This window comes from Anomaloglossus baeobatrachus, chromosome 7, assembly GCF_048569485.1.
Source record: "Anomaloglossus baeobatrachus isolate aAnoBae1 chromosome 7, aAnoBae1.hap1, whole genome shotgun sequence".
NCBI classification, from domain to species: Eukaryota; Metazoa; Chordata; class Amphibia; order Anura; family Aromobatidae; genus Anomaloglossus; species Anomaloglossus baeobatrachus.
Genome location: NC_134359.1, coordinates 180,406,169 through 180,420,674, shown reverse-complemented (window position 1 = coordinate 180,420,674; position 14,506 = coordinate 180,406,169). Strand labels below are relative to the sequence as shown.

The 14,506-nt window shown below is 44.4% G+C and overlaps 1 protein-coding gene across 1 annotated transcript in view; it reads left to right on the top strand.

Moving 5' to 3' along the window:
- STAT1 (signal transducer and activator of transcription 1) overlaps positions 1-14,506 on the top strand; it is an 801,166-nt gene that overhangs the window by 426,463 nt on the left and 360,197 nt on the right. The window contains exon 13 of the mRNA XM_075317825.1: positions 4,618-4,711. Coding sequence (XP_075173940.1) covers positions 4,618-4,711 — 94 coding nt within the window. The remainder of the gene's footprint in view (positions 1-4,617; positions 4,712-14,506) is intronic.

Sequence of the window (14,506 nt, the reverse complement as noted above, 5' to 3'; positions counted from 1 at the left end):
TCCTTGCAGCGGTGATCCCCTGCGATCCCTCCTCCTCTTCATGCACATGTTGGCCGCATGCGCAGAGGGATGCTCTCAGCGCCGGCTCCCTGCTAAGCAGGGATACTAAAGTTACTGCTGCTCACACAGCCCCGGTGTAGACCCGGGGAGGGTGAGTGCAGTATTATGTCACTGCAGCCACTCTCCTCACATGGAGGGTCTGCAGTTTTAGAAAATAGGGTGTACGTTTCCTAAGCGTGCACCCCATATTATTCTGGAAGGTGCAGAATCGTCGTGAGACCTCCAAAATGAATTACGGCGGACTGGATTTTTTTTTTCTTTTTTCAAAAAAATTGGTGAAAGAGGGAATGTGTTGGGGAGTGTTTTTTCAAATACATTTTTTTTGTCTATTTTTTTTTTATTACTGCCAGTTAGTGATGTCGGGTATCTGATAGACACCGTGACATCACTAACCGCTGGGCTTGATGGCAGGTGACATTACACAGCTGGTATCAACCCCTTATATTACCCCGTTTGCCACCGCACCAGGGCAGCGGGATGAGCTGGGACGAAGCACTAGGAGTGGCGCATCTAATGCATGCGCCACTTCTGGAGTGGCTGTGGCCTGCTATTTTTAGGCTGGGAAGGGCCAAATAACCATGGCCCTTCCCACCTTGATAATACCAGATCACAGCTGTCCACTTTACCTTGGCTGGTAATCCAATTTGGGGGGACGCCACTTTTTTTTTTTTTTGTTTAATTATTTAAATAATAATTTTAAAAAACAGCCTGGGGTGACCTCCAAATTGTGCCACCAGCCAAGGTGAAGCTGTGGTCTACTGGCTGCAGCCGTCTGCTTTACCCTAGCTGGCTATCAAAAATGGGGGGACCCAACGTCGTTTTTTTTTAATTAATTATTTATATTTGGCCTAAATACAAGGCTAAGCACAATGAAAGTCACTAACGGGCGCCAGCTTATAATATGCAGGGGGTGGAACATTATATATGTGTTAGACATCCATCCATCCATCCTAGGTTTTTAGGCTGTGTACCCACAATCAGGATTTGCAGCGTTTTGGATGCAGTTTTTGTCGCTTCATCCATAACGCTGCGTTGTGCAGTACAAGCACAGTGGAAGGATGTTTAGAAATCTTCTGCGCACTTCACTTCTTTTCTCTGCAGCATAAACTGACCTGCGGCGCGGATTCCTGAGCAGCAGCATGTCAATTTATGCTGCAGAGACTAAAGTGTTCATCAGAGGGAGAATAAAGTCCGCAGCGGCCCGAACGTGGACTGTATGCACAGGCAGCTGCGTTCTCCCGTGGACAACACCTACATCTCCGCAGGAGGGCTGGTATTGCATCCTAGACACAGTGTCGCCAGATCATGGGCACATAGCCTGAAAGTGATAAATTTGGAGCTACAGCAACATTTTTGTGAAGTATCTGTAGATTCAAAATTCTCACTATACCCCTGAATAAAGTGCTTGAAGGGTCTAGTTTCCAAAATGGGGTCACTTGTGGGGGGTTCTGCTGTATAGGTACCCTAGGGGCCCTGCAAATGCGACATGGTTCCCACAATTTATTTCAACTTTTACATAATTCAGATCATGCTTCTTCCGTTCCGAGCCCTATTTGCCCAAACAGAGTTTTTTTGCCACATATGGGGTATCACTGCGCTCATATGAAATCGGATAACAAACTGTGTGGTCCACTTTCTGGTATTTTCACTTGAAAAAGTGAGAAATTTGGTGCTAAAGCAACATTTTTCTGAAAAAAATTAAAAGTTTCAATATGACTACCTAAGGTTATCAAATTCTATGAAGTACCTGTGGGTTCAAAGTTCACACTATACCGCTAAATAAAATCCTTGAGGGGTCTAGTTTCCAGAATGGGGTCACTTGTGTGGAAGCTCCACTGTTTAGGCACCTCAGGGGGTCTCTTAATGCAACATGGTGTTCACTATTGATTCCTGCCAATTTTGCAGTCAAATGGCGCTCCTTTCCTTCCGAGCCCTGCCGTGTACCCAAACAGTTGATTTCCACCACATATGAGGTATCGGCGAACTCAGGAGAAATTGGATAATAAATTTCAAGGTGCATTTTTTTCTGTTACCTTTGTGAAAAAAGCTATCTGGTTTAAGTAACAATTTTGTGGTAAAAAATTATTTTTTTTTTATTTTCACGGCTCAACGTTATAAAATTCTGTAAAGCACCAGGGGGTTCAGGGTACTCACCAAACATCTAAATAAAATCCTTGAGGGGTCTATTTTCCAAAATGTGACTACATGTTGGGGAGCTTCACTGTGTAGGCACCTCAGGGGCTCTCCAAATGCAACATGGCGTCCGCTATTGATTCCAGTCAATTTTTCAGTCAAAAGGCGCTCCTTCCCTTCCGAGCCCTGCCATGTGCCCAATTAGGTTATTTCCACCACATATGAGGTATTGCCAAACTGAGGAGAAATTGCACAATACATTTTATGGTGAATTTTTTCCTGTTACTCTTGTGAAAAAAAAGCTATCTGGTTGAAGTAACAATTTTGTGGTAACATTTTATTTTTTTATTTTCATGGCTGAACGTTATAAAATGCTGTGAAATACCTGGGGGTTCAGGGTACTCGCCAGGCATCTGGGTAAATTCCTTGGGGGGCCTTGTTTCGAAAATGGGATCGCTTGTGGGGGTTTCTGCTGTTTACGTACCTTAGGGGCCATACAAATGCAACATGGTACCTGCAATCTTTTTCAGCCAAATTTGCTTTCCAAAATTCAAATATTGCTCCTTCCATTCCAAGCCCTCCTATTTGTCCAAACAAAGGTTTCTGACCACAAGTGAGGTATCACCACGCTCATAAGAAAGTGGGTAACAAACTTTGGGGTCCGATTTTTGGAATTACCTCTTGAAAAGTGAGAAAATTGATGCTAAAGCAACATTTTTGAGAAAAAAATGAAAATTTTCAATATGACAACCTAACGTTAGCAAAATCTGTGAAGTACCTGTGGGTTCACAATGCTCACTATACACCTATATAGAAGCCTTGAGGGGTCTAGTTTCCAAAATGGGGTCTTTTGTGAGGGTTTTCTGCTATTTAGGTACCTTAGCGGACCTGTAAATTCAACGTGGTGCCCGCAATCTGTTTCAGCCAAATTTGCTTTCCAAAATTCATATATTGCTCCTTCTGTTCTGGGTCCTGCCATTTGTCCAAACAGAGGTTTCTTACCACATGTGGGGTATCGGCGCATTCATAAGAAAGTGTCTAACAAGTTTTGGGGTCGATTTTGTTGTGTTATTTCTTCTAAAAGTGAATAAATTTGGTGTAGAGCAACATTTTTAGGTAAAATTTTATTTTTTGCTTTTTTTCATTCCACATTGCTTTAGTTTCTGTGAAGCACCTTAAGGGTTAATAAACTTGCATGTGGTTTTGAGTACTTTGAGAGGTGCAGTTTTTAGAATGGTGTCACTTTAGGGTATTTTCTGTCACTAAGGCCTCTCAAAGTCACTTCAAATGTGATGTGCTCCCTAAAATAATGGTTTGGGAAATTTTGTTGAAAAAATGGAAAATTGCTGATGAACTTTGAACTTTTCTAACTTCCTAACCCCAAAAAATGTTGTTTCAAAACCTGTGCTGATGTAAATTAGACATGTGAGAATTGTTATTTATTAACTATTTTGTGTGACAGGACTCTCGGATTTATGGGCATAAAAATTAAAAGTTTGAAAATTGAGAAATGTTTAAACATTTTCATCAAATTTCCATTTTTTTCACAAATAAAAGCAAAAAATATCTTCCTAAATTTACCTTTATCATGAAGTACAATATGTCACGAAAAAATAATCTCAGAATCACTAGGATCCGCTGAAAATCTCTGAAAGTGACACTAGTCAGAATTGCAAAAAATTGCATGGGCATTAAATACAAAACTGGCTTCGTCTTTAAGGGGTTAAAAAGTCCCCGTCACCAAGTCAGGTTTTGTCCAATGCTTTCTTTAGTATTCTTTTTTTTTTTTTTTTTTTTTCTCTCTTTCTTTATCATTGTTTCAATTCACAACACAAAGATATAGGCCTTTTATTTAAGTGCTAATTGTTATGGTATTTCCCAAAGCGTCATTTCTCACATTCTCTGTTCACATGTCTTTAGGCTTATATGCATTATTACCCTCAGTTGCTTTGGTAGAGACCATAATAATTTGCTCTAAATAACAAGGCCCATTAAATCTCCAATGCAGGACCACTGGGCAGGTCAAAATAACGCAAATTTAAATGTAACATGTTAAGCCACGAAGGCTCTGTGTGCCATTTTATTAGCCTCGTTTCCACCTGATAACTCCTAAGGTCTTTCTTTCTTTAATGCATTTGTACAATTGACTGCTTAACATAAACTTTGGGGCAAGAACCAATTAAGGTGAAAACCACACATTGAGGCAAAATTACTAAACCTGTCTAACGTGTAGACAGTGTGAACTTTCTGAACATGTACCAGATTTATCTCTGGATGTTGCATTCGACACATCAATGTACTAATTTTGTACTATACTGGTTCACTTAGTAGGCGTACTTTTTCAGAAATTCTACATTAAAAAGTATGAAGTAGAGAAATTTCCTCATAACTGAATATTTTTTTTTTCTTTTTCTTATTTTTAAGGTTCCGGAAATTCAATATTTTAGGCACAAACACAAAAGTAATGAACATGGAGGAATCAACAAATGGTTGCCTAGCTGCAGAATTTAGACATTTGGTGAGTTATCTTCTGATTCAGGAATTTTCTAAATATCATGTAAATATGATCTACAGTTCAGAAATTAAAGTGTAACCTGAAGTCCAAATACATAAGTCACTGAAATGCTGTCTGAATATGGACTATGATGTACAGACTGGCCACAAGTCTACTGTTTCACCCTTAAAAGCTTCATAGACATATATGATGCTATTAAGTACTGTTTAGGAGACCTACAGCCAGTCCGGACATCACAGTGCATAATCGGACCACATCGTCAGGGGTGTGATTCAAATTTTTAACAACAGGTTTCCTGCTTGTCTTAGTAAATCATGGCCATTTAATATCATGCCCATTACGTTAGCCACAACCCATTTTCACCCACTTTCCTCAACCACAAAATATAAGTAATAGTACCTACAAGTAAAAGCTCTTTGTCCTTCTTTCCATGCCTATACTTTCATGTATACACTGGAGATCAAAATTAGAGAGCAATGTTTGATCACTTGCTTTTTTCAGAAATAAATGTAATCTACATTGAGCAACATTTCAAACAAGGAGAACGAGGATGAAAAGGCACAAAATTATATGCAATAATATGATTTTTATTAAATAGAATAAAATGCAATATAAGAAATACCAAAATTATTTGTCAAAAACAAATCAGCAAGACAAGGTATAGTGGTCACAGTGGTGTGGAAGAGCTAGACAATAAAAGTTGGAGACATGATAATGCATAAAAAATACCCATACCACCACTATAGAGTATATAATATTGTGTTCAACATGGATCCAGATAAATAACAAAGAAATCAAAAGTCAATTACAGTGCCTACAAGTAGTCTTCAACCCCCTGCAGATTTAGCAGGTTTGATAAGATGCAAATAAGTTAGAGCCTGCAAACTTCAAACAAGAGCAGGATTTATTAACAGATGCATAAATCTTACAAACCAACAAGTTATATTGCTCAGTTAAATTTTAATAAATTTTCAACATAAAAGTGTGGGTCAATTATTATTCAACCCCTAGGTTTAATATTTTGTGGAATAACCCTTGTTTGCAATTACAGCTAATAATCGTCTTTTATAAGACCTGATCAGGCCGGCACAGGTCTCTGGAGTTATCTTGGCCCACTCCTCCATGCAGATCTTCTCCAAGTTATCTAGGTTCTTTGGGTGTCTCATGTGGACTTTAATCTTGAGCTCCTTCCACAAGTTTTCAATTGGGTTAAGGTCAGGAGACTGACTAGGCCACTGCAACACCTTGATTTTTTCCCTCTTGAACCAGGCCTTGGTTTTCTTGGCTGTGTGCTTTGGGTCGTTGTCTTGTTGGAAGATGAAATGACGACCCATCTTAAGATCCTTGACGGAGGAGCGGAGGTTCTTGGCCAAAATCTCCAGGTAGGCCGTGCTATCCATCTTCCCATGGATGCGGACCAGATGGCCAGGCCCCTTGGCTGAGAAACAGCCCCACAGCATGATGCTGCCACCACCATGCTTGACTGTAGGGATAGTATTCTTGGGGTCGTATGCAGTGCCATCCAGTCTCCAAACGTCACGTGTGTGGTTGGCACCAAAGATCTCGAACTTGGTCTCATCAGACCAGAGAACCTTCAACCAGTCTGTCTCAGAGTCCTCCAAGTGATCATGAGCAAACTGTAGACGAGCCTTGACATGACGCTTTGAAAGTAAAGGTACCTTACGGGCTCGTCTGGAACGGAGACCATTGCGGTGGAGTACGTTACTTATGGTATTGACTGAAACCAATGTCCCCACTGCCATGAGATCTTCCCGGAGCTCCTTCCTTGTTGTCCTTGGGTTAGCCTTGACTCTTCGGACAAGCCTGGCCTCGGCACGGGTGGAAACTTTCAAAGGCTGTCCAGGCCGTGGAAGGCTAACAATAGTTCCATAAGCCTTCCACTTCCGGATGATGCTCCCAACAGTGGAGACAGGTAGGCCCAACTCCTTGGAAAGGGTTTTGTACCCCTTGACAGCCTTGTGACCCTCCACGATCTTGTCTCTGATGGCCTTGGAGTGCTCCTTTGTCTTTCCCAAGTTGACCAAGTATGAGTGCTGTTCACAAGTTTGGGGAGGGTCTTAATTAGTCAGAAAAGGCTGGAAAAAGAGATAATTAATCCAAACATGTGAAGCTCATTGTTCTATGTGCCTGAAATACTTCAAAATACTTTAGGGGAACCAAACAGAATTCTTGTGGTTTGAGGGGTTGAATAATAAATGACCCTCTGAATAAACTTTTCACAATTTAAAAAAAAAAAATAAAAAAAGAAATAACATTCTTTTTTGCTGCAGTGCATTTCACACTTCCAGGCTGATCTACAGTCCAAATGTCACAATGCCAAGTTAATTCCGAATGTGTAAACCTGCTAAATCTGCAGGGGGTTGAATACTACTTGTAGGCACTGTAGGTCCATAAAAAACAACAAGATATAAACGCCAAAGAGTATAAGATGGTAGTTATATGCCAGGTAATGGCCAAAACAAGGTGAAATCAATAACCCCTGGGAAACAAGAGGTTTTAACAATTTATGACAGTGAGGGGCACACAGGGTCAAAGTGTGTTACTCAAGTTAAAGAGGCCTTTATAACAGGGGATACCCAAAGGTGTTAATAATCTCAAATGGGATAAATAATAGAGGTCAGATGGCCTTTTTAACAGGGAAACCCAAGGAAAATCACACAAAATGTGTTTATATATATGCCAGTTGTACAGGCCTGAATAACAGGGAAAACCTATGAAAAAGTCAGTTTGACCAGTGATATAACAGGGGATACCTTAAGGGAATCAAAAATATTTTTGTGTATAGCCCAGATGTATAAACCTGAAAACAGGGAATACCAAAGGGAAGATATTAAAGGGAACCAATCATCAGGATTTTCGAGTATAAGCTGCAGCCAGTGCAGTACTGGCACTATCATGCACAGTGTGTACATACCATCAGGGGGCAGCTCGGGTGTTTAGGCAGTGAAATTCATCTTTATAAAGTTTGAAATTTCGTGCACTTTTTGATTGACGTGTGCACCTCTCTGTTAATGTCCGGGCGGGTTATGCAGGAGTTCCCCGCCCCCCCACCAGCCTGTTCCTCCCTCTCTCCTGATGTCCGGGCGGGTTATGCACGTGTTCCCCGCCCCCCCCGCGCTGCCTGTTCCTCCCTCCCTCCGGCTGAATGTAAAATGCTAATCTTCAGAAACATGGCGCCGGAGTGGGCCTCTGCGCACAGCGCTTATCTCCGGCGCCATGTTTCTGAAGCCCGCATTACACAGCTTGGTGTCTGCAGACTGCAGAACAGCTGATCGGAGGACGCGATCAGCTGTAGCTATGATGACGTGCCGCCTCAGGACACCGGGCCAGGACAGCAGCCTGCCAGCGACATCGGGGGTCAGGTGAGGTAAGTTCACAATGGACTCACATGACCCCGTGACGGCAGTGCTGCGAGACCCGGTCACGGTAGTGATATCGGGTGGCACTGTCTTCACGGGGTCAGGTGAATGAAATTACTAGCACCTGTGATGTCATTGCCCCAGCAGGCACGCACACATTATACACACACATACACACACTATATATATATATATATACACACACACACTGCTGTGTGTGCGCCCCTGCGTTGACCTGGGCTCACCTTCTCAGTTCCAGGTCACTGCAGGAAAGCACTCACAGCTGTGTGTGTGTATAATGTGTGTATGCGCGTGTGTATAATGTGTGTGTGTGTGCGTGCGCGCGCGCGCGCGTGTATAATGTGTGCGCGCGCACGCGTGTATAATGTGTGCGCGCGCACGCGTGTATAATGTGTGCGCGCGCACGCGTGTATAATGTGTGCGCGCGCACGCGTGTATAATGTGTGCGCGCGCACGCGTGTATAATGTGTGCGCGCGCACGCGTGTATAATGTGTGCGCGCGCACGCGTGTATGTGTGCGCGCGCACGCGTGTATAATGTGTGCGCGCGCACGCGTGTATAATGTGTGCGCGCGCACGCGTGTATAATGTGTGCGCGCGCACGCGTGTATAATGTGTGCGCGCGCACGCGTGTATAATGTGTGCGCGCGCACGCGTGTATAATGTGTGCGCGCGCACGCGTGTATAATGTGTGCGCACGCACGCGTGTATAATGTGTGCGCGCGCACGCGTGTATAATGTGTGCGCGCACGCGTGTATAATGTGTGCGCGCGCACGCGTGTATAATGTGTGCGCGCGCACGCGTGTGTGTGTGTGTTGTATAGTGTGTGTGTGTGTGGTGTATAGTGTGTGTGTTGTATAGTGTATAGTGTGTGTGTGTGTGTGTATAGTGTGTGTGTGGTGTATAGTGTATAGTGTGTGTGTGTGTGTGTATAGTGTGTGTGTATATAGTGTGTGTGTGTGTGTATAGTGTGTGTGCGCGCGTGTGTGTATGGTGTGTGTGCGCGCGTGTGTATAATGTGTGTGCGCGCGTATAATATGTGTGTGTGTGTGTGTGCGCGCGCGCGCCACTCTGCTGGGGCAATGACGTCACAGGTGGAAGTGAGGGGCTGCTCTCACAATCAATGGGGGACTTTTAGTTCTGCATTAAAGGGGTGGTTCACCCATTTTTTTTTTTTCCCCCAATGATCAGATGATATTGGATCCGGATTGGACGGCGCGGGACCCTAACCCAGGATTACTGCGGAGGGGTGTTTATTTCAATAAAGATGGAGTCACTAATTGTGTTGTGTTTTATTTCTAATAAAAATATTTTTCTGTGTGTTGTGTATTTTTTTTTTTATCTATCATTACTAGAAATTCATGGTGGCCATGTCTAATATTGGCGTGACACCATGAATTTCGGGCTTAGGGCTAGCTGATAATATACAGCTAGCCCTAACTCCATTATTACCCGGCTAGCCACCCAGCATCAGGGCAGCTAGAAGAGTTGGATACAGCGCCAGAAGATGGCGCTTCTATGAAAGCGCCATTTTCTGGGGTGGCTGCGGACTGCAATTCGCAGTGGGGGTGCCCAGAAAGCTTGGGCACCCTTCACTGTGGATTCCAATCCCCAGCTGCCTAGTTGTACCCGGCTGGACACCAAAATTAGGCGAAGCTCACGTCATTTTTTTTTTAAATTATTTCATGAAATTCATGAAATAAAATAAAAAAAAAAGGGCTTCTCTATATTTTTGGTTCCCAGCCGGGTACAAATAGGCAGCTGGGGGTTGGGGGCAGCCCGTACCTGCCTGCTGTACCCGGCTAGCATACAAAAATATGGCGAAGCCCATGTCATTTTTTTTTTCTTTTTGGGTAAAAAACTGCATACAGTCCTGGATGGAGGATGCTGAGCCTTGTAGTCCCATGCATGACAAGTAACAGTGTGGATTTTGGCTAAGTTCACACACTGCGTCGTTTTATTTAAGCGGTGTTTTTGTGCGTTTTTTTGCGTCAAAAAACCCCAAAAAACCATACGTGGCAAACAACAGACGCGTTTTTACCGGGTTTTGGTGCGTTTTTTGCTCTGTGTTTTTATGCTTTTTTTATCAGAGAAAGATTGTTGAAAGAAAAAAAAAATAAAAAAGGTCTGAAGTAATTTCCTTCTTCAATATGTTCTTCATTCTCCACTAGTGTATGCAGGAGAGCATACAGCTGCAGAACTACAGGGCTCAGCATGCTCTATCCAGGACTGTATGCTGGAGGGAGAGGCAGGGGGAGCAGAACTACAAGGCTCAGCATCCTCCATTCACTAGTGTATGCATGAGAGCAGACAGCAGCTGCAGAACTACAAGGCTCAGCATCCTCCATTCACTAGTGTATACAGGAGAGCAGACAGCAGCTGCAGAACTACAAGCCTCAGTATCCTCCATTCACTAGTGTAAGCAGGAGAGAAGACAGCAGCTGCAGAACTACAAGGCTCAGCATACTCCATCCCGGACTGTATGCAGTTTTTTGCCAAAAAAGAAAAAAAAAATGACGTGGGCTTCGCCATATTTTTGTATGCTAGCCGGGTACAGCAGGCAGGTACGGGCTGCCCCCAACCCCCAGCTGCCTATTTGTACCCAGCTGGGAACCAAAAATATAGAGAAGCCCTTTTTTTTTTTTTTTTAATTATTTCATGAATTTCATGAAATAATAAATAAAAAAATGACGTGAGCTTCGCCTAATTTTGGTGTCCAGCCGGGTACAACTAGGCAGCTGGGGATTGGAATCCACAGTGCAGGGTGCCTATGCTTTCTGGGCACCCCCACTGCGAATTGCAGTCCGCAGCCACCCCAGAAAATGGCGCTTTCATAGAAGCGCCATCTTCTGGCGCTGTATCCAACTCTTCCAGCTGCCCTGATGCCGGGTGGCTAGCCAGGTAATAATGGAGTTAGGGCTAGCTGTATATTATCAGCTAGCCCTAAGCCCGAAATTCATGGTGTCACGCCAATATTAGACATGGCCACCATGATTTTCTAGTAATGATAAAAAAAAAAATACACAACACACAGAAAAATATTTTTATTAGAAATAAAACACAACACAATTAGTGACTCCATCTTTATTGAAATAAACCCCCCTCCGCAGTAATCCTGGGTTAGGGTCCCGCGCCGTCCAATCCGGATCCAATATCATCTGATCATTGGGGGGAAAAAAAAAAATGGGTGAACCACCCCTTTAATGCAGAACTAAAAGTCCCCCATTGATTGTGAGAGCAGCCCCTCACTTCCACCTGTGACGTCATTGCCCCAGCAGAGAGGCGCGCGCGCACACACACACACATATTATACGCGCACACACACATTATACACACGCGCGCGCACACACATTATACACACACTATACACACACACTATACACACACTATACACACACACACACACTATACACACACACATACACACATACACACACATACACACTATACACACTATACACACACACACTATACACACACACACACACACTATACACACACACACACACACACATACACACACACACACACATACACACACACACACACATACACACTATACACACACTATACACAGACTCACACACTATACACACATACACGCGTGCGCGCACACACATTATACACGCGTGCGCGCACACACATTATACACGCGTGCGCGCACACACATTATACACGCGTGCGCGCACACACATTATACACGCGTGCGCGCACACACATTATACACGCGTGCGCGCACACACATTATACACGCGTGCGCGCACACACATACACGCGTGCGCGCACACACATTATACACGCGTGCGCGCACACACATTATACACGCGTGCGCGCACACACATTATACACGCGCGCGCGCACACACATTATACACGCGCGCGCACACACACATTATACACGCGCGCGCGCGCGCACACACACATTATACACGCGCGCGCACACACACATTATACACACACACAGCTGTGAGTGCTTTCCTGCAGTGACCTGGAACTCAGAAGGTGAGCCCAGGTCAACGCAGGGGCGCACACACAGCAGTGTGGGTGTGTGTATATATATATATAGTGTGTGTATGTGTGTGTATAATGTGTGCGTGCCTGCTGGGGCAATGACATCACAGGTGCTAGTAATTTCATTCACCTGACCCCGTGAAGACAGTGCCACCCGATATCACTACCGTGACCGGGTCTCGCAGCACTGCCGTCACGGGGTCATGTGAGTCCATTGTGAACTTACCTCACCTGACCCCCGATGTCGCTGGCAGGCTGCTGTCCTGGCCCGGTGTCCTGAGGCGGCACGTCATCATAGCTACAGCTGATCGCGTCCTCCGATCAGCTGTTCTGCAGTCTGCAGACACCAAGCTGTGTAATGCGGGCTTCAGAAACATGGCGCCGGAGATAAGCGCTGTGCGCAGAGGCCCACTCCGGCGCCATGTTTCTGAAGATTAGCATTTTACATTCAGCCGGAGGGAGGGAGGAACAGGCAGCGCGGGGGGGCGGGGAACACGTGCATAACCCGCCCGGACATCAGGAGAGAGGGAGGAACAGGCTGGTGGGGGGGCGGGGAACTCCTGCATAACCCGCCCGGACATTAACAGAGAGGTGCACACGTCAATCAAAAAGTGCACGAAATTTCAAACATTATAAAGATGAATTTCACTGCCTAAACACCCGAGCTGCCCCCCAATGGTATGTACACACTGTGCATGATAGTGCCAGTACTGCACTGGCTGCAGCTTATACTCGAAAATCCTGATGATTGGTTCCCTTTAAATATAAAAGAATTTTTGTATACCAACAAAAACAGTTGGCAAAAGTTATATAACAGGGGGTACCAGGAAAGGAGTCATAAATAGCCCAGATGTATAAGCCTGTGAGACAGGGAATACCAAAGGGGAGATATTAAATATAAGGTGTATTTCACCATAATATGCATTATTATGCATGAATAGCCCAGATGTATAAACCTGTGAAACAGGGAATACCAAAGGGGAAAAATTGGATATAGTATACCACCATAACATGCAAACTACATGTAGAATGTGCAGAGTAAGGCTATGTGCGCACGTTGCGTACAGTCACTGCAGAAATTTCTGCAGCGATCTGAAGAGCACATGTGCGCTTTAAATCGCTGCAGAAATGTCCGTAGTGAAAGCCGATTCCATGCGCTCTGCCTGCAGCTCCTCCCATAGACAGAGCAGGAGCTGCCGGCAAAGCGCAGGAAAGAAGTGACATGTCACTTCTTTTTACGCAGCGCTTCGGCAGTAGCCGAAGCGCTGCGCTCTTAAACGCCGCGTGCGCACGGCCCCTGCACAATCTCCATAGACTGTGCATTGGACGCAGGACGCATGCAGTTACGCTGCGCTACAAAGCGCAGCGTAACTGCATGTATTTACGCAACGTGCGCACATAGCCTTAATGAAACCAAATGTAACAAAGTTTGTATTAAATATAGAGCAGGGTGCCACAAATAGCAGATGTAATAATAGCTCTGCACATGTTAGACTATAATGGTGGAGGCAGTGCTGTGACCGTGTGGAATCAACATGTGTACGGCAGAGAGTCCATCACTGTCACAAACACTGATGATAATCCAAATTATGTCCGAATACCTGGTGAGAGAGGCGTGGAGAATGATGGCGGGTGGAGGCCCCGACATCAGTTTCGCCTTTTTCGAGGGGATATATCGGATGTGTCATGCTGGCTCCTTATATTAAGCCAGCACATGTGAAATCAATCAAATCAGACTGCGGCCGGTACTGCGCATGCATCGGGAGCGGAGGCCGAGGGGAGGAGGAGACAGGGGCACCACCGTCTAGAGGGCGCATGCGCGGGAGGAAAGGACGTCTCCCTGACTCCCGCGCATGCGCACCAGGGTGGGCACCGTCACACAGTGCACATCGGCAGTCAGCTGACTGGAGGAGGCGCACGGCCGCAGTACAACACTATATGCAGATCAAAGACAGGTAAGTATACAGAGGTGTCACATATAAAGTACAACAGTGAATAATTGCATGTAAATAGAAATTACAAAATATTTTCATGTAGAAAATCTACGTAGTCCACCAATGGATGAAAGATGGAATCACGATGCACAATAGAATGCAGGAGAACAGTTTTTCCAATATAATGACCATATTACATCTAAAACAAGGAACCATAAGCGAAAAATTAGACAAGAGAAAAAATAACAAATGACAAAGAAGGGAAATATTAAAAGACACATGCAATATAGCAAAATAAGAATAAAAATACATGTCCCTGAATAATGCAGCCAGATGGATAAAGGATCAGAAATGCAGAGAAAGCACAAACATAGGGAGAGATATAAAAAACACACTAGATGTGTAATTCATAAGTGTGATATATGTCTCCATGTAAAAGCGCATAGAATGGAG